Source organism: Myxine glutinosa, chromosome 2 (assembly GCF_964187855.1).
Source record: "Myxine glutinosa chromosome 2, kmMyxGlut1.1, whole genome shotgun sequence".
NCBI classification, from domain to species: domain Eukaryota; kingdom Metazoa; phylum Chordata; class Myxini; order Myxiniformes; family Myxinidae; genus Myxine; species Myxine glutinosa.
The window spans coordinates 28487522-28506649 of NC_136262.1; the positions used below are offsets into that span (position 1 = coordinate 28487522).

At 48.3% G+C, this 19128-nt stretch overlaps 2 protein-coding genes across 13 annotated transcripts in view; one reads left to right on the plus strand and one right to left on the minus strand.

The window, feature by feature from the left end:
• ATOSA (atos homolog A) overlaps positions 1 to 8395 on the plus strand; it is a 74362-nt gene extending 65967 nt beyond the window's left edge. For all 7 annotated transcript variants that reach the window (XM_068108577.2, XM_078773043.1, XM_068108579.2 and 4 more), the window contains 2 exons: positions 5696 to 5898; positions 7371 to 8395. In XM_068108577.2, coding sequence (XP_067964678.2) covers positions 5696 to 5898; positions 7371 to 7524 — 357 coding nt within the window. In that variant the 3' untranslated portion in view covers positions 7525 to 8395. The remainder of the gene's footprint in view (positions 1 to 5695; positions 5899 to 7370) is intronic.
• A 506-nt stretch (positions 8396 to 8901) lies between these two features.
• The window catches only part of PIGO (phosphatidylinositol glycan anchor biosynthesis class O), a 44818-nt gene continuing 34591 nt past the window's right edge, over positions 8902 to 19128 (minus strand). For all 6 annotated transcript variants that reach the window (XR_013622636.1, XR_013622637.1, XM_078773040.1 and 3 more), the window contains 2 exons: positions 11036 to 11106; positions 8902 to 10849 (listed from right to left, as the gene is read on the minus strand). Coding sequence is in view for 4 of the 6 variants with exons in the window: in XM_078773040.1 (XP_078629166.1) it covers positions 10720 to 10849; positions 11036 to 11106 (201 nt within the window). In the remaining 2 variants the exon portion in view is untranslated. The remainder of the gene's footprint in view (positions 10850 to 11035; positions 11107 to 19128) is intronic.

Below are 19128 nucleotides of genomic sequence, written 5' to 3' on the forward strand. Positions count from 1 at the left end.
CCAAAAGAAAACTAGAATCCGGGCACTCGGTAGAGCGCATACCTTCGCCGCAGCTACTGTTCTGTACTTGGCATGGGAGTGTATGCGATGTGAAACTTTATGTGAAATGCGATCGATTTTTAAAAATCAGAATTTGAGCAAATCTGTTTCATTCGTCTGTTAATATGCCTCCCCGATTGACAAATCTGCAATTTGAATTTCATTTGAGGTTGAAATGATCGCGGGAGATCGCGTTATAGTGATGACGTCTTGGATGGACATCCTCTTCTTCAGTCGCTCATAACTTTGAGTGAAATACGATCGAGTTAAAAATAGTCAGAATTTGAGCAAATCTGTTTCATTCGTTTGTTAATATGCCTCATCTCTTGACAAATCTGCAATTATAATTTTTTTTGAGGTTGAAATGATCGCGGGAGATTGCGTTATAGTGATGACGTCCTGGATGGACATCCTCTTCTTCAGTCGCTCATAACTTTGAGTGAAATACGATCGAGTTAAAAATAGTCAGAATTTGAGCAAATCTGTTTCATTCGTTTGTTAATATGCCTCATCTATTGTCAAATCTGCAATTATAATTTTTTTTGAGGTTGAAATGATCGCGGGAGATCGCGTTATAGTGATGACGTCCTGGATGGACATCTTCTTCTTCAGTCGCTCATAACTTTGAGTGAAATACGATCGAGTTAAAAATAGTCAGAATTTGAGCAAATCTGTTTCCCAAAATCTAATCAAATGTGTCCCGTATAATAACCAATCATCCCACCAAATTTCATGCAATTCGGTTGAATACTTTTTGAGTTATGCGATTAACATACACACACACAGACATACAAATAAATACACAGCGATCAAAACATAACCTTCCGCTTTTGCGAAGGTAAAAAAAAAAAAAAAAGTTGCAATGTTTGGTGCTGTGAGCTAAATATTGGAAGTGTTTAATTTAAATGGTTTGTTCTGTACCTGGGAGTGCCCCCATTGCTCTGTACCTGGGAGTGCCCCCATTGCTCTGTACCTGGGAGGGCCCCCATTGCTCTGTACCTGGGAGTGCCCCCATTGCTCTGTAGCTGGGAGTGCCCCCATTGCTCTGTACCTGGGAGTGCCCCCATTGCTCTGTACCTGGGAGTGCCCCCATGCTCTGTAGCTGGGAGTGCCCCCATTGCTCTGTAGCTGGGAGTGCCCCCATTGCTCTGTAGCTGGGAGTGCCCCCATTGCTCTGTAGCTGGGAGTGCCCCCATTGCTCTGTAGCTGGGAGTGCCCCCATTGCTCTGTAGCTGGGAGTGCCCCCATTGCTCTGTAGCTGGGAGTGCCCCCATTGCTCTGTAGCTGGGAGTGCCCCCATTGCTCTGTAGCTGGGAGTGCCCCCATTGCTCTGTAGCTGGGAGTGCCCCCATTGCTCTGTAGCTGGGAGTGCCCCCATTGCTCTGTAGCTGGGAGTGCCCCCATTGCTCTGTATCTGGGAGTGCCCCCATTGCTCTGTACCTGGGAGTGCCCCCATTGCTCTGTAGCTGGGAGTGCCCCCATGCTCTGTAGCTGGGAGTGCCCCCATTGCTCTGTAGCTGGGAGTGCCCCCATTGCTCTGTAGCTGGGAGTGCCCCCATTGCTCTGTAGCTGGGAGTGCCCCCATTGCTCTGTAGCTGGGAGTGCCCCCATTGCTCTGTAGCTGGGAGTGCCCCCATTGCTCTGTAGCTGGGAGTGCCCCCATTGCTCTGTAGCTGGGAGTGCCCCCATTGCTCTGTAGCTGGGAGTGCCCCCATTGCTCTGTAGCTGGGAGTGCCCCCATTGCTCTGTAGCTGGGAGTGCCCCCATTGCTCTGTAGCTGGGAGTGCCCCCATTGCTCTGTAGCTGGGAGTGCCCCCATTGCTCTGTAGCTGGGAGTGCCCCCATTGCTCTGTACCTGGGAGTGCCCCCATTGCTCTGTAGCTGGGAGTGCCCCCATTGCTCTGTAGCTGGGAGTGCCCCCATTGCTCTGTAGCTGGGAGTGCCCCCATTGCTCTGTACCTGTGAGTGCCCCCATTGCTCTGTAGCTGGGAGTGCCCCCATTGCTCTGTAGCTGGGAGTGCCCCCATTGCTCTGTACCTGGGAGTGCCCCCATTGCTCTGTACCTGTGAGTGCCCCCATTGCTCTGTAGCTGGGAGTGCCCCCATTGCTCTGTAGCTGGGAGTGCCCCCATTGCTCTGTAGCTGGGAGTGCCCCCATTGCTCTGTAGCTGGGAGTGCCCCCATTGCTCTGTAGCTGGGAGTGCCCCCATTGCTCTGTAGCTGGGAGTGCCCCCATTGCTCTGTAGCTGGGAGTGCCCCCATTGCTCTGTAGCTGGGAGTGCCCCCATTGCTCTGTAGCTGGGAGTGCCCCCATTGCTCTGTAGCTGGGAGTGCCCCCATTGCTCTGTAGCTGGGAGTGCCCCCATTGCTCTGTAGTTGGGAGTGCCCCCATTGCTCTGTACCTGGGAGTGCCCCCATTGCTCTGTACCTGGGAGTGCCCCCATTGCTCTGTACCTGGGAGTGCCCCCATTGCTCTGTAGCTGGGAGTGCCCCCATTGCTCTGTAGCTGGGAGTGCCCCCATTGCTCTGTAGCTGGGAGTGCCCCCATTGCTCTGTAGCTGGGAGTGCCCCCATTGCTCTGTAGCTGGGAGTGCCCCCATTGCTCTGTAGCTGGGAGTGCCCCCATTGCTCTGTAGCTGGGAGTGCCCCCATTGCTCTGTAGCTGGGAGTGCCCCCATTGCTCTGTAGCTGGGAGTGCCCCCATTGCTCTGTAGCTGGGAGTGCCCCCATTGCTCTGTAGCTGGGAGTGCCCCCATTGCTCTGTAGCTGGGAGTGCCCCCATTGCTCTGTAGCTGGGAGTGCCCCCATTGCTCTGTAGCTGGGAGTGCCCCCATTGCTCTGTACCTGGGAGTGCCCCCATTGCTCTGTAGCTGGGAGTGCCCCCATTGCTCTGTACCTGGGAGTGCCCCCATTGCTCTGTACCTGTGAGTGCCCCCATTGCTCTGTAGCTGGGAGTGCCCCCATTGCTCTGTAGCTGGGAGTGCCCCCATTGCTCTGTAGCTGGGAGTGCCCCCATTGCTCTGTAGCTGGGAGTGCCCCCATTGCTCTGTAGCTGGGAGTGCCCCCATTGCTCTGTAGTTGGGAGTGCCACCGCCGCACCCGCTCCCCCTCAAACCACCTGCCCCCCCCTTATCCTGCCATCCCCTGTCTCAATTCTCCCCAGTCTCCCCTACTGACCTCTCTGAACTCCTCATCGGAATGAAAACTGCCACCTGCACTCTTGACCCCATCCCCTCCAGCTTTGTCAAGGCCTCCCTTCCTGCTCTCTCTCCACTTATCATTGCAACAATAAACTCCTCCCTGTCTACAGGCATCGTCCCACCATCCCTCAAAATTGCTGCTGTTACCCCCATTCTGAAAAAACCTGGACTAAACCCTGACACCCTAAATAACTTCAGACCCATCTCCAACCTACCCTTTCTGTCAAAGGTTTTGGAACGCGCTGTAGCCACTCAACTCAAACATCACCTCTCTGCCAATAACCTGTATGAAACATTCCAATCCGGATTCCGCTCCAACCACAGTACTGAAACTGCTCTCCTCAAAATCACCAACGACCTTCTCCTCTCCTCTGACGCTGGCAACCTCAACATTCTCATCCTCCTCGACCTCAGCGCCGCCTTTGACACCATCGATCACACCATCCTCCTCACCCGACTTGAAACCACCTTTAACATTACCGGCACTGTCCTCTCTTGGATTAAATCATACCTCTCTGACAGACGTCAGTTCATGTCCATCAATAACTGCAAATCCCCCACTGCTCCCCTCCCCCAAGGTGTCCCCCAAGGTTCAGTTCTTGGCCCCCTCCTCTTCATCCTTTACCTGTCCCCCCTCGGTCACGTAATCCACCGTCATGGTCTCCAATTCCACTGCTTCGCCGATGACATCCAGCTTTTCATCTCCACCAAGTCCATCTCCACCGCCACCCACTCTATCCTGACAAACTGCATCACTGAAATAAAATCCTGGCTTCAAATCAACTTCCTCAAACTTAACTGTGATAAATCTGAAATAATCATCATTGGCCCAAAAACGCTCACCAAGTCCACCCATAACTTTGCCCTCAACATCGACGGTTTCCCAGTATCCACCTCCCCTCACATCCGGAATCTTGGCATCATCTTTGACCAAACCCTCTCCTTCGACAAATACACTAAACAGATCACAAAGACAGCCTTCTTTCACCTGAAAAACATCGCCCGTCTCCGTCCATCCCTCTCCTCCGTGGCTGCAGAAACCCTCATCCACGCCTTCATCACTTCCCGTCTGGACTACTGCAATAGCCTCCTTTATGGTTCACCCTCAACAATCACCAATAAACTCCAATACATTCAGAACTCCGCTGCCCGTCTACTCACCCATTCCCGGACCCGTGACCACATCACCCCCGTCCTTTACAAGCTTCACTGGCTCCCCATCTCCCAGAGAATCCAGTACAAAATCCTCCTCTTGACCGACAAAGCCCTCCATAACCTGGCCCCATCCTACCTGGCTGACCTCCTCTCCAGACACACTCCCACCCGCAACCTCCGCTCTGCTGGTACCAACCTCCTGACCCCCCCCCCCCATCCGGACCAAATTCAGATCCTGGGGGGACAGGGCCTTCTCCATCGCTGCTCCCACCCTCTGGAACTCGCTACCTCACACCATCAGAGACTCCTCCTCACTCACCACATTCAAAACATCACTCAAGACCCACCTGTTCAACACTGCATTCAACATTTAACCCACAGCATCTAACCCCTGACTATCTCCTCTCCTTCTCCCTCCTTTGTGCTTTGAATATTTCCCTATTGATTCTTCTTTTTTTGCAATTGTTTTTATGTTTTGCTATGCATTATGTTTTGCACTCTGTCAAAGCGTCTTTGGGCTTCCTGAAAAGCGCTATATAAAATAAATGCATTATTATTATTATTATTGCTCTGTAGCTGGGAGTGCGCCCCCATTGCTCTGTAGCTGGGAGTGCCCCCATTGCTCTGTACCTGGGAGTGCCCCCATGCTCTGTAGCTGGGAGTGCCCCCATTGCTCTGTAGCTGGGAGTGCCCCCATTGCTCTGTAGCTGGGAGTGCCCCCATTGCTCTGTAGCTGGGAGTGCCCCCATTGCTCTGTAGCTGGGAGTGCCCCCATTGCTCTGTAGCTGGGAGTGCCCCCATTGCTCTGTAGCTGGGAGTGCCCCCATTGCTCTGTAGCTGGGAGTGCCCCCATTGCTCTGTAGCTGGGAGTGCCCCCATTGCTCTGTACCTGGGAGTGCCCCCATTGCTCTGTAGCTGGGAGTGCCCCCATTGCTCTGTACCTGGGAGTGCCCCCATTGCTCTGTAGCTGGGAGTGCCCCCATTGCTCTGTAGCTGGGAGTGCCCCCATTGCTCTGTAGCTGGGAGTGCCCCCATTGCTCTGTACCTGGGAGTGCCCCCATTGCTCTGTAGCTGGGAGTGCCCCCATTGCTCTGTACCTGGGAGTGCCCCCATTGCTCTGTAGCTGGGAGTGCCCCCATTGCTCTGTACCTGGGAGTGCCCCCATTGCTCTGTAGCTGGGAGTGCCCCCATTGCTCTGTAGCTGGGAGTGCCCCCATTGCTCTGTAGCTGGGAGTGCCCCCATTGCTCTGCCATGCATTGTTCATCCTTTGTACCTCGCTTCGCATTTGTATTCCTTCCCAGACCTTATTCAACCCCAACAAAACAGTGGTGAAGATGTTCGTAGTGATGTACAACCTCCGTGACATGCCACCCAATCATCAAACGTTTTTGCGCCAACGCACATTCTCTGTCCCTGTCGCAAGGCAGACCGGCATGGCACTTGTGGGCACAGAACGGGCACTGCCACCCACCAAAACGGGGCTCCGCTATCTGGTGCACCTTCGGTATGTCACACTCTGCATTTTGTATATTTGACCTTGAAACGTGATTTGGTGAGATGGAGGGTTGCACCCAAAATGTAGCCAATCACATCAACCTTCTCCAATCGAATCCCAAAGCATTTTGAGACTATTCTCTGTTTGAATTATTCCCGTGCAAATGTTTCTCACCGAGTGTTCAAAAAGTTTAGCAATCCCACGTGGTCGGATTCTCTCTCCTTTCTATTTTTCCTTCACCACCCCCCCACCCCCCCTTCTGTCTTTCCTTCACCCTCCCACCCCTCTCTCTGTCTTTCCTTCACCCCCCCCGCCCCTCTGTCTTTCCTTCACCCCCCCCGCCCCTCTGTCTTTCCTTCACCCCCCCCCGCCCCTCTGTCTTTCCTTCACCCTCCCACCCCTCTCTCTGTCTTTCCTTCACCCTCCCCTCCCCCCCCCCTCTCTGTCTTTCCTTCACCTTCCCTCCCCTCTCTGTCTTTCCTTCACCCCCCCCTCTTGCCTCTTTCCTTCAAACCCCATGCCTCCTTCCTTTCCTTCCTTCACCGCCCCCCCCCCCCACTTTCCTTCAAACCCCCTGCCTCCTACCTTTCTTTCCTTCACCCCCCCTGCCTCCTTCCTTTCTTTCCTCCCCCCCCCTCTCTTTCCTTCAAACCCCCTGCCTCCCTTTCTTTCCTCCCCCCCCCTCTCTTTCCTTCAAACCCCCTGCCTCCCTTTCTTTCCTCCCCCCCCCCTCTCTTTGCTTCAAACCCCCTGCCTCCTTCCTTTCTTTCCTTCCCCCCACCCCTCTGCCTCTCTTTCCTTCAAACCCCCTGCCTCCTTCCTTTCCTCCCCCACCTCTTTCCTTCAAACCCCCTGCCTCCCTTTCTTTCCTCCCCCCCTCTCTTTCCTTCAAACCCCCTGCCTCCCTCCTTTCTTTCCTTCCCCCCACCCCTCTGCCTCTCTTTCCTTCAAACCCCCTGCCTCCCTTTTCTTTCCTTGCCCCCACCCCTCTGCCTCTTTCCTTCAAACCCCCTGCCTCCCTCCTTTCTTTCCTTCCCCCCCACCCCTCTGCCTCTTTCCTTCAAACCCCCTGCCTCCTTCCTTTCCTCCCCCACCTCTTTCCTTCAAACCCCCTGCCTCCCTTTCTTTCCCCCCCCCTCTCTTTCCTTCAAACCCCCTGCCTCCCTCCTTTCTTTTCTTCCCCCCCTCTCTTTCCTTCAAACCCCTGCCTCCTTCCTTTCCTTCCCCTCCCCCCTTCCTCTCTTTCCTTCAAACCCCCTGCCCCCTTCCTCTCCCTCCTTAGATCTCTATTTGCTCTGTGTGATTTGAAAGGACACTTCATTTCTCTTGATCAGTAAGGACATTATCAAAATTTGTTGCAGTTGAATTTGTTCACACGAGCGAGCTTTCAGATGTGAAATGCAGACTAATGTTGAATTGCTGTACCTGTTTGAGTTCACCGAATACCAAAACAAATTAATGACACATTCCCACAACCACAGGTTTGTCAGCTCCAAGTCCGGCAAAATCTACCTCCACCGAGACATTCGCCTCCTCTTTTCACGCAAGTCTACCGAGATCGACTCTGGCGTGGCGTACGAACTGAAGTCGTACACGGAGATGCCACAGAACCCACGGTTCTCTCCCCGGGGTTGACTGCTTGAACGCCGCCTCCTGGAGCACCCCCTCCTCAAATTTGTGGAATTTAATTACGATGTACAAAGGGGGTGGTGAACTCCGTTCGTTCGATCGTTCATCAAACTGGCACAGGTGAAGGGGGTACACCATCGGTGGTTGGCAGTGCCGTGCCACCTGCTCCCCTCCCCATTCCACATGCACTGTATGCATTTTAAACGAGGCAATAATCAACCGGTGCAATCTCCGTTGTGAAAAATGCAAGCGCATGTGAGGCCTCAACACACGGAAGAGAGAACGGCTTCGTATTGCGACTCCACGGATATTCAAACACGATGAAACGATTCGAAGTGCAATTCCAAAAGGTTGGATCATTGAGGACGACATCAGTTTGAGGGTAATACATCAATTCCATCAACTCCCCCCCCCCTTGAAATTGTCACTTTAATGCAAGGGCGGCACATTCGTTCTTAGAGCTACCCATTATTAGTCCAATAACCGGCATATTCTGTTCTTCCCAAGAGTCGTCAGAATTTTAATTTATTATTTTTTCCCGTTGAAGTGTAACTGTAATTTATGTGTACGTTAAACTTTGTTCGTTATTTAAGATTTTGTATAGTTTACTTATCCGGGAACAGAGAAGTTGCCATGGCTTGTACAAAGGTTTTCATCTTCCACGGTCGAGGCCTGTACTTATTACGAGCGTGATATTAATAGTGTCTATATCGGGTGCTTTGGGTTGGGGTTGAGCTTGCACATTAGCTCTCTTCCCCCAAGATCCAACCACTCCGTCCTTTGCCATCGTCTGTCGCCGTTAAACCGGACTCGGTATGCCTACCCGGATGTAGTGTTTTGTCCGTTTTTCGTCAACTCAAATAAAAGCCTATCTCTAGATGCTTTCCTGCATTTTATCCTCTTCGAGGTCAAGGATGAGTATTCTTTACTCCGGGCAGGTTTTGATCAGACCGTTGATCCATTATGGTCTTCCTCTTGAACTCTGCTTGAATGCTGTCGCATCTCGGCATCGGGTTTCTTAAATGTAGATGAGGGCAGGGGCTGGCAGGATGGCCTGGAGATACGCACGCTTACCTCTAAACTGTACAACCTGGATTTGAACCCTGACTCGGATATAAACGGTTATGCCGATGTTTCGCAGGCATTGCGATTCATCGATGTGTCTATCGTTCCTCGGATGGACGTTAAAGATCCTACGGTATCCTTCGCAAAGAGTAGGCAAGCTGTCTAATTATCTAATTACATTACTAATTACTAATTACAAATCCCTGCTACAACCTACAGGGGGCACTGCATCAGCCGTGCCTCCAAGCCAATGATGCCACTCATATACATCTGCTGCATATGGAAGAAGAAGAAGAAGAAGAAGAAGATAATGCACAATAGTTCATTAGGTTTTTATTGTTTTTTTTATTCTTTAATTGGTGCTTTGACAAGTCCATTAGAAATAACAGATCTGGATGAACCAGAATAACAAGGACGATACAAACATGACGTACAAATATCATTTGTGTGCTTCAGGTTCAAACTTAGGATTCCAACCTTTGGGGGTCCGTCCATGCCTGCAGAATGAGTATTCTTGAACCTCAAGAATTATTTAAACCAATCAAAACGATTTCTAAACCTCTGACCCCAAAACATCAAGTGACTAAACAGATTCTTCATCAAAAATATCAAAAAAGAAATAAAAAAAATTCAGGGCCACAATACATGCCATTGTGAAAGGAGCTGAAGCTTTGCTGATCATACTGATTTACTAATTCACTGTGAAATGAGTTAAACGAGTCGGGCCGTTCAAAATGAATTTGCTCGTTTGGTATTCCCATCTGAACATATCTCTTTATCCTGGGATCCTCGGTTTCAAATTCAATACGCTTTGTTGATTTGGCTACAAATGTCCTTTGTAATTCATGGAAGAGTACAAGCTATTCTCTCCCAACGTCCTTGTCCCACATGATTTATGCACATGTTTCATAAGTTTTAGACAAAAAAAAACAACCTACAGTTACAACAACGAGAGAACAACAACAATGGGCCAAAGTGTTTGTTTGTTTCTCTCCTTCCGATGCAACACTATCCGCACCCAATCACAAACGCTGGTTAATCGTGGGATCCGATTCCCTTGGAAATCAAACCTGAATCATCATCAAGTACTTTAACCTACAAATTCAAAATGAAATGGCACATCTACCAGGTACGTGAGCAAAAGTCCAAAGGAAATGACTGACAGCTTAGTGGAATGAAAGGCCCTTTCATGTTTGTTTGTTGTTTTACTCGTGATACCAAACAAAGGATAACCCTAAAAAGTTACACGACTTGTAAAGTTTCTGGCTCTGTGCCCCTTGAAAGTGAAACAAGTGAAGCTTGCACCTGTGCTGTCATTCCTAGTTTGGAGGGATTTTTAAAATTCCATTGACGGACACATTGGTGAACATTACACCTCCTCCACCTCCTCCACCTACCTGTCCCCCATCTCATACAAATATATAATGTACAATGTACAGATTTTATACACTGATTATCAACTCTGGAATCGGATCTCCATCACCAGGTGTTGAAGCATTCCACCATTCGTAGTCTTTCAACGTCGCAACAGACCTGCTTTGCGGACAGGTAAAACCACCGTTTCCGGTGACTTCGGAGGTTAACTGTGAACTGGGCACACTCAAAGGTTGGCAGGTTAATGTATACTGCAGCATGATGGGAATGCAATTGATTTTGATAAATACTGAGCAAGGAGTACCTCTGTGTTCAGCAGCAAGTTTGATTGGAATCCTGGCATCAGATAATGTGGTCGACATTTGTGATTAGATCTTGATTTTTGAATTTTTTTTGTGCATAATCTGGAACTAGACCATGAATGCAACTCTTTTTATCCTGGACATTTCATTGGCATCTAAATGTGCGAAAAAGGGAATGTTACATCAGAGGCGCTCGGAACCAATTTTGTTCTGTGTAGCAGTTCCTCAGCCTTCCTGAATGACATGAGAAGAATCCTCATTGTGCAAAGCTGTGTTCATGCCTGGAAGTCTCGCTTTAGGAGGGAAGACTAACAGAGGCCCATCCTCTGCCGAGACAAGACCATTGAACATTAAATACGAACCGTAGTAATGGAGAATGTCCTCAAGTCGAAATTCCCCAAATTTGAGCAAATTGAGGGGTGGCATTGAGAGCGACCTGGAACCACCAAAGGTGTGCCTTTCACCTAGGGAATCCCGAATTCAGGTGCTGCAACCAGACAGTGAGCCTGGTGTCTGTGTGTAATACCAGGGCTACGGACAGCAGAAGCCAGAAACTGCTCACCATGAACCCGGTGGCTTCAAAGAGAAACCTGCACGGGGAGAAAGGAGGGAAATAGCTCTGAAGGTTAAATCATTAGTTGGGATTGAAATGTAAACTGGTGAACTGAAAGGTCAAAGGTCAGAGATGGGAAGGACAAATGGACAGGATATGGAAGGAAAAGGGAAAGCGAGTGATTCAAAACTACCACTTATTGTATACACGCTGTGCACATTACCGAGGAGCGAAGATTCCCCACACCATGAGATGTCTGCGGAGCCAGGCGGCTGCCAACATGCACGCAAGCAGCTGCCAACAGAGAAAAAGAGATTATTGTGATATTGTTGTGGAAATATGACATCATGCAGCAGGTGCAGTATACAAAAAAAAAGAAAAAAAAAAGAAGTAAATTTGTGTGTTCGACCACCAAGAGTGATGGATTCGAGCTTGGCCTAAAATTTAATCCAAGGGGGGGGAAAAAAACCGTGTTTTATCTGGTTAATGACCCATACAAATTACCTGCTTTCGTGAAGGCAAATCAGTATTATTTGACAAGTACTTGGGAAGGAAGGATAGTTTATAGGTGGTGTGCTTGTGGTCTCCCGTTTTATTTCTGGGGGAATACCATCTGACTCGACTGTTTTACTGTTCTTCAGGCAGGATGTTGCGTCATAGTATATGCCGTACTTTTGGAATGTGCCGAGCTGGTTGTCTTGCCTTCTAGCACTGGTTTGAGAGTGTTAAACACCTGAAAGTGCTTTTTGAAAAGAGTAGGCCATTGTGTGCCCAATGTCTAAACGGCTGCCCCAGTCTGAGGGGGGAAATACATCAGCAGCATAGCTGTGCACATAATTCAACTGACATAATGGATTTTAAATGGATATGTATGAACTCGCCACCTTCAAACATCAAGTACAAGATTACGGTAATTGAAATCCCGATTGAATGGGATCGGAACAAAATTGGCATCTGTTGCAGGAGAGAGAAGGAAAAAGAGAGAGCTGGATTGTGTAATGTTATTTTCCCAAATGAGAATGTTAAACCTGCTTCAGTTGGCCCATTCATTGCGATATGAAAGTGATCTTTCAGAAGGCAGGACATTGGGCCCAATATGGTATATAGGTCATGTGTAGTAGGAATATGAATGAAGCAAGGTGAACAATGCTCGTCTGACAAAACTAGAGTGGACCACTCACATCGTTAAAAAAAAAAAAAGAATTGACCCCAAACTGGGATTAATCAATGAGCAAGACCATTAGTTTTCTTTTTTTTGATCAACAAAAGTATGGTGGATTTTTAAAGGAGGGTTTACACTTGCAGCACGTCCAATACAGGCCTCTTCGCTCATCTTCCCTTCTTGACCCTCAAAACTCCCATAAGCTCTCCATCTCCGATAATCCTTTTCTTTTCCACACATAGCTCCCACCACACTGTGCGTACCCAATAAATAGATGCCCCAGAGCAAAGATGAAAGCACGGTTATCCTTGACAACAACTTCAAGTGACTGCAGATCATCTACGATTATCGAATCGCTGTTCAGCATTTGTTTCCAGCAGCGCCGTCTTGGGATGTGAAACGCCATGGAAATAATTCTGAGCGAGACGGAAGACATTGAGAAAGAAAGGTCTTGCGTGCAATTCTAGCATAATTAGCACAAAAAAACCCCTGTTCCTCGTGGTTTGGGTTCATATCGCATTCATTGAGGCTGTGGTGGGAATATGTTTTCAGGTACAGGCTTTTTTTTTCTTTTTTTTTGTATACTGAATCGAGGCTCGTGAAAGAGCTAACATTTATTTCACAAACAAATCAACCAGACAAACAAAATATACAAAAAGAGGGAGCGGAAGACAAGATGGGGAGAGAAGGGGAAGCACACAACCACAACATTTGAGAGCAGGGAGAAGTGTGGGAGGGAGAGGGCTTGGGGGGAGGAGGCATGGGAAGGGGGGGAGAGGTATAAAACACAAGGGGACCGAAATTAGTGGGGGTAGAAAAGATCAAGGTTTTGGATGGGGGAGGATAAGAGATGGTGGTGAACAGCTGTTTTAAAGACGTGGAGGGTGGAGTGGGATTGAAGAGAGTGAGGGAGTTTGTTCCAGAGGTGGGAGAAAAGAGGAATGAAGGAGTGAAGGTGAGCAGAAAGTCTTGATTTTGGCAGTTTAACCATAAGAGGGTTGCAGGCAGATCTTGTGCGATCTGTAGGAATATTTGGGGGACAGAGCCCAGAGAGAGCTGGGGGGGCAAGGCCAGAGAGGAGTCGGAAGAAGACGGAAAGACCACCAACCTGCCTGCGGTGAGTGAGTGAAAGGCCCTTGGAGTTAGCTTCATCGCGGGAGATTCCAATGATTCTGAACGCTTTGGTTTCAACAGCGTGAAGACGAGCTAGGTGTGAGGCAGGAGCACCAGACCAGAGGGGAGAGCAGTATTCCATAGAGCTGCGGATGAAAGCCTTGTATGTGGTGAGGAGCTCAGGTGTGCCAAGGAAGGACTTCGCACGACGGAGGATGCCCAGTCGGCGACTGGCTTTGGAGGCCAGATTTGAAATGTGGTTTTCCCAGGAAAGATCATGGCAAATAGTGAGACTCAAAAGCTTGAGTGACAGAACTTCTTGGAGAGGATTATTCAGAAAGTGGATGGGAGGGTTATCCAGTCGGTCTTTTCGGAGAGACATCGTAAGAGTGTGAGATTTATCAGGATTGAAAGACATGTTCCATTTGTTTGCCCAGTCTGTGATTTTGTCCAGGTCTGCAGAGAGTGAGGAGGCTGCAGACTGCCGATCTGAGGGATGAGGAATGGAGCGACAGAGAGTAGAGTCGTCAGCAAAGAGATAGAGAGGATTTTCAAGAGAGTCAGAGAGATCATTGATGAAGACCAGAAAAAGCACAGGACCCAGAACACTACCTTGGGGAACTCCAGCCTGAACAGGAAGAGGAGATGAGAGAAACCCATTCAGGGCCACATGTTGACCGACCAGAGAGGAAGTCCGCCAGCCATGCGTGGAGATTTCCATGGATACCAAAGGAGGAGAGTTTGGTGAGCAGAGCAGGGTGCCAGACCGTATCGAAGGCACGTGAAATGTCAAGGGAGACAGCTCTAATTTCCTGTTTGGCGTTGAGGACCTCCATCCATTGTTGAGAAAGCAGAAGCAGCATGTCCAGAGTAGAGTGACCAGGTCTGAAACCAAATTGATGATCAGAGATCAAGCCATTGGAGAAGAGGAAAGATTTCATATCTGAAGCAATGATGGATTCCATGACTTTGCTGATAATTGGGAGAAGGCTGATTGGTCTGTAGTTGCTAGGATCTGTTTTTGCACCTTTTTTGTGCAAAGCGGTGATGTTGGCTGATTTCCAGGCAGATGGCAGATGACCTTGAGCAAAAGAGAGGGTGAAGAGAACAGAAAGAGGGAGTGAAGGAGCGGGAGAACATGATTTTAGGACCCGTGGGCTGATGCCGTCAGGACCAGTTGCAGAATCAGAGTCGAGGGTTGACAGAAACTTTTCCACCTTGTCAGGAGGAAAGGACACAGAGTCCAGGAGCAGCTGGGTACGGTGGGTACAGAGAGGGATGGGTTTGGGACACAAGATTTAGAGGCAAACACAGAGTTGAGGCATTCAGCTTTTTCACGTGCGGAGTCAGCCGTTAAGCCGTTTGAGGTGAGCGAGGGGATGGAGGGGGAACAAATACCAGAAACATTTGACCAGACGCCACCAGGATTTGGAAGAGGGAGACATATAAGAGTTCGGTCTTGAGAACAGTGAGATATTGTTTCCTGGCTCTCCTGAGGGTGGACACACACTCGTTTCGGGCGTTGTGAAAGGCAATGAGATTTCCTTCCGTTGGATTTGCTTTCCAGGAGACGAAAGCAAGTTGTTTCAGGGCAACAGCCTCACCACAAGATTCCGTGTACCATGGACGGGAGGAAGGGTATGACAACTGAAGACGAGATGGGATAAATCTGTGCATGAGAGAGCGCAATTTACTTTGAAAGAATTCCCAGGATGAGTTGATGTCAGAGGCGGTAGAGATGGGAGACCAGTCCAGATGATTGATGGCTGCTTGAAGACCTTGCCAGTTGGCCTGAGTGAAATGCCAGACTCGTCGACGCTGAGGAGGCTCTCTGAGAATGGTCAGAGAGATGTCCACTTTGACAAGCACATGATCAGATGAGCCGATTGGAGCAGAAGAAGAGCAGCAGACATTTTCAGGGAAGCTAGTCATAACCAAGTCCAGAAGAGAAGATGCTCCGTTGACTGAGATCCGGGTCGGGAAATTGACAGATTGTGTCAGTCCCAGTGAGTCGCAGAAGTCCTTTGCAGAAGAGCCATGGCTGGTGAGAGAGGTACCCACACCCAGCCAACTGGCATGGTGACAATTTAAATCACCACATATGAGGAAGAGAGAGTTGGGATGGGTAGATAGAAGTTGGTCCATATTATCAGACAGCGAGATGTAGATGGAGTCATCACTGTTTGGTGGACGGTACAACACACATATGAACAAAAGGTGGGAGCGAAGGGGAAGCCGTAGCCAAAGGTATTCCTGGGGGTGAGGTGGAGAGAGGGCAGTGGAGGGCGAGTGAGGAAGAGTTTTTTATAAAGATAGAAACCCCACCTCCAGGACGAGGCTCAGGTCTATCATACCGGAGGAGGGAGTAACCTGGGAGAGATACCAAGGCATCAGAGACATCATGAAGGAGGAAAGTTTCTGTTAAGCAGATCACATCTGGTTTGTCGGAAGCAACCTGTATGGAGAGATCAGTCAAGTTTGAGCGAAGGCCCCGGATGTTTGAGGTCCATACCGTTGATGAAGAGGAAGGGGGAGCATCGGATACAGAACAGGGGGGGGGAGGGGTGAGGGGTAGGGTAAGATGTGGAAGAGGAGGAAGAGGTAGGGAGAGCTGTTGAAGGTGTGTCAGAGATTTCAGAATAGCTTGGAGAAAGGGAAGAATGGGGCGGACAAAATGTTTGATGGAGATTGGGTGAGGCACAGTGAGGTGTTATTTGAGGAGGGGGAAGAGCGAGGCAGAAGGTTGGGGGAGATGAAGGTGAAAGTTGGAAGGGGGAAGAAGCAGGGAGGATGCTTTGAGGAGGAGGGGTGCGAGGGGAGTCTAGGAGGGGAGGAGCGAGGGAGAGTCTCGGAGGGGAGGGGTGTGGGGGGAGTTTAGGAGGGAGGGGAGGGAAGGGGCAAGGGGGGAGATTTGAAAGGGATGGGTGATGGGGAGGATTTGGAGGGGAGGGGTGATGGGGAAGTTTTGGAGGGGAGGGGGGATGGGGAAGTTTTGGAGGGAAGGGGGGATGGGGAAGATTTGGAGGGGAGGGGTGAGATTGGATTTTGAAAAGTGTACGATTCATGGGAAACGAACATTTTTTGCAAAATGAGTTTGAGACCTTCGAGTCAAAAATACGTTTGAGGATGCTGAAGGAGGGGTGGAGTTCTGGAGAGTTTAGGGAATGTAGAAAAGAGGAACTGTAAGAGATGGTATTATTATTTTTTTTTGGAATGAATAGATTTGGTGAGCAAGACGAAAGCATCCTTTTGTAGGAGAAGAAGAAAAAGGTGTTATAATATATGAGAGAAAATAGTTGTTCAGGGGAGAGATTATACATTTCTAAGCACGTGATCGCGTGATCGCGAACAACGTGAACGAAGAACGAACGAACAAATAAGAACAACAATTAAACGAATAAGACCTGAGAAGGAAATTTTTTTTTTTTTTTTTTTTTGAGTCGAGATATTAAACAAGGAGGTGGTATGGGGTGAACGACTGGGACGAAACAGAGAACGAAAATAATTGCAGCGCATTCGACGAACCGCTGAGAGAAAAACAAAACCACAAGGTCGGAGACGGTACGGTAGCCTAAGCCTTCGAGTACTAGGCCTCAGAATACTCGATACGCATTAACCGACGATTGTGTATACATGTACGAAAATTTAGCACCGAAAATTTTCCTAAGGACACACTATAGGTACACACACCGAAAGATAGATACAGTCTCGACAAAAACAATTGTGACAAGATTTCTTAGCTTCGAAAGCGTGAGCGCATGGAACAGCTTCGAAAAGACGTGACCTCGCCGTGATCTCACGAGATCGATCCAAGATTTTGCACTCCTGTTTTCAAATTTCCGTTCGAGAAAGCCCTTAAACCTACTTTTAAGATATCTGTGGCATTCGATTGTACTGGCCAAGAGAGAACCATGCTGACTTTTAAAATTAGCAATGAACTTGAACTGCTTGGTAATAAAAATGCATTTTTACGAAGTGGATTTTTATTTTTGTATAGGCCTATCGAATTATGCACTCGTGCAGGAAGGATTTAAACATCGGAGCAGCAGGTTCACAGATTGACATAGGATCAAAGGAGAACAGAGACAGATATTGCGCATGAGTGGCAGAAATGAAAGGGCCAGAAGGAAGCAGAAGATGGGGTGGGCAGGGTAGTAGATCAACAAGAGGAGAGAATGGGGGTATGGTCGAAAATACGTGATGATGATGGACTTGTAGGATTGGAAGGAGAGGTAGGAGACGATATGCAGCATCAATGCCACAGGAAATGTGGGAGGGTGTCAGCAACAACAACAACAACAACAACATGCATTTTAAGGCCATGTTCCCTGCTAGAGCGGGGGTTAGCCTTGCGGTCCCCATGACAATCTTCTCCATTTTGCCCTATTTTCTGCATCTCTCCTTGTTAACCCCTTTGCCCGCATTTCTTCTTCCACCATCTTTAGCCAAGTCTTTCTCGGTCTTCCCCGTCCTCTACTTCCTTCTACATTAACTTCCATCACTCTTCTCAACCAGTCACTTTCATCCTTCCTCAATACATGACCAAACCATCTCAACCTGTTCCTCTTCACAGCATCAATCACAGGCAATATTCCCATCATCTTTCGCAATTCATCATTTGTCTTCCTCTCTCTCAACGATACTCCGCACATCCATCGAACCATTCGCATTTCCACCCTTTCCAGCCTTCGTTGCTGCTCTACGTTCATTACCCATGTCTCGCTCCCATAAATCATAACACTTCTCACACATGCAGCATACACCTTTCCCTTCAGCTTCAGCGACACTCTCCTCCTCATCAGCACGCCACTCAGTTCCCGAAACTTCTTCCATGCACATCTCACTCGAGCAACCGTTGCCGAGTCTGATCCACCTTCTCCATTCAGCATGTCTCCGAGGTAGCAAAATGGGTGTCAGCAATTGAAAATAATTAATTAAGTATTTATCAAGTACTTCAGGAAAACAATGACATACACATTGACATCATTATAAATATCTTCAAAAAAATGTATGCATGGCGGCCACCATCCTGATCGATTCCAAGTTGAGATCCCGTGCGCTACGTTACGCATTTCCATACAGGCTGGAACTTCAACTCATCTCTGGATCATTCAGCGATTTTAGCATAGATTGGGATTCAGTTGCTGCTTCCCTTTGGCCTTTTGATCATGAACGGGATCCTGAAGTAGTTTGCACCACCCTTCTGCTTTTGAATAACAGCTCAGACAGCTGCAATGTGCTGTCCCAAGATGATCGCCATAATATTTACTGGTAAGAAAATGTACATGAACTAAAAGTCCTGTCCGACACACTTGATTTGTCAATTTCATGCTGTACACTATTGTTTTTTAATCTTCTCATCTTGTAAAATGCCATTTCATCCCATCACCTGTCCATGGGTATATTTATGAGTTTACAAGTCCATGGGTATATTTATGAGTTTACAAAATTTGGTGGTCAAAGGGCAAGTCAAGTATTTTCCATTTTTTTTCCTGGTTATGGAAATCGACGAGTGTATGTATTATAAAACAATTTATATTAAATTTGGTGCAACTGCGAAGTACCAAAGCTATTATCAGTATTTTTATTCCCTGTCAAACATCACTTTACCCATCTGCTTGTGAAAGCAATGTGCAGCTGGTGAGTCATTCCATCATTAAGCAGCCATTTACATACAGATGCAGTATAGGAATCTTGAAATCCTGGTACTAAATTTGCAATGATAAAATACAAGTGCACATGGCAATGAAATCACCAATCTGTGTTTTAATTTAACTAGGATAAAATATAATCAAACCTGTGTATCTCAATTAAAACATAACCACAATAAAATAACTCGCGTGAAGTCAATGGCGTACCGTCGCAAATCCCCGTGCTTCCCACCCAAATTTTTTTTGAAAGATGTCAAAAAGTTCCACCAGGAATGGCCCAATATCAAAATTTTGAGTTTTATCTTTTTTCTATTCTGACCCCTGACCCAAGTGCCCACCCCATGGGGTATGCACCGGAGGTCAAATCCGAAAGAATCATTACATATTTCA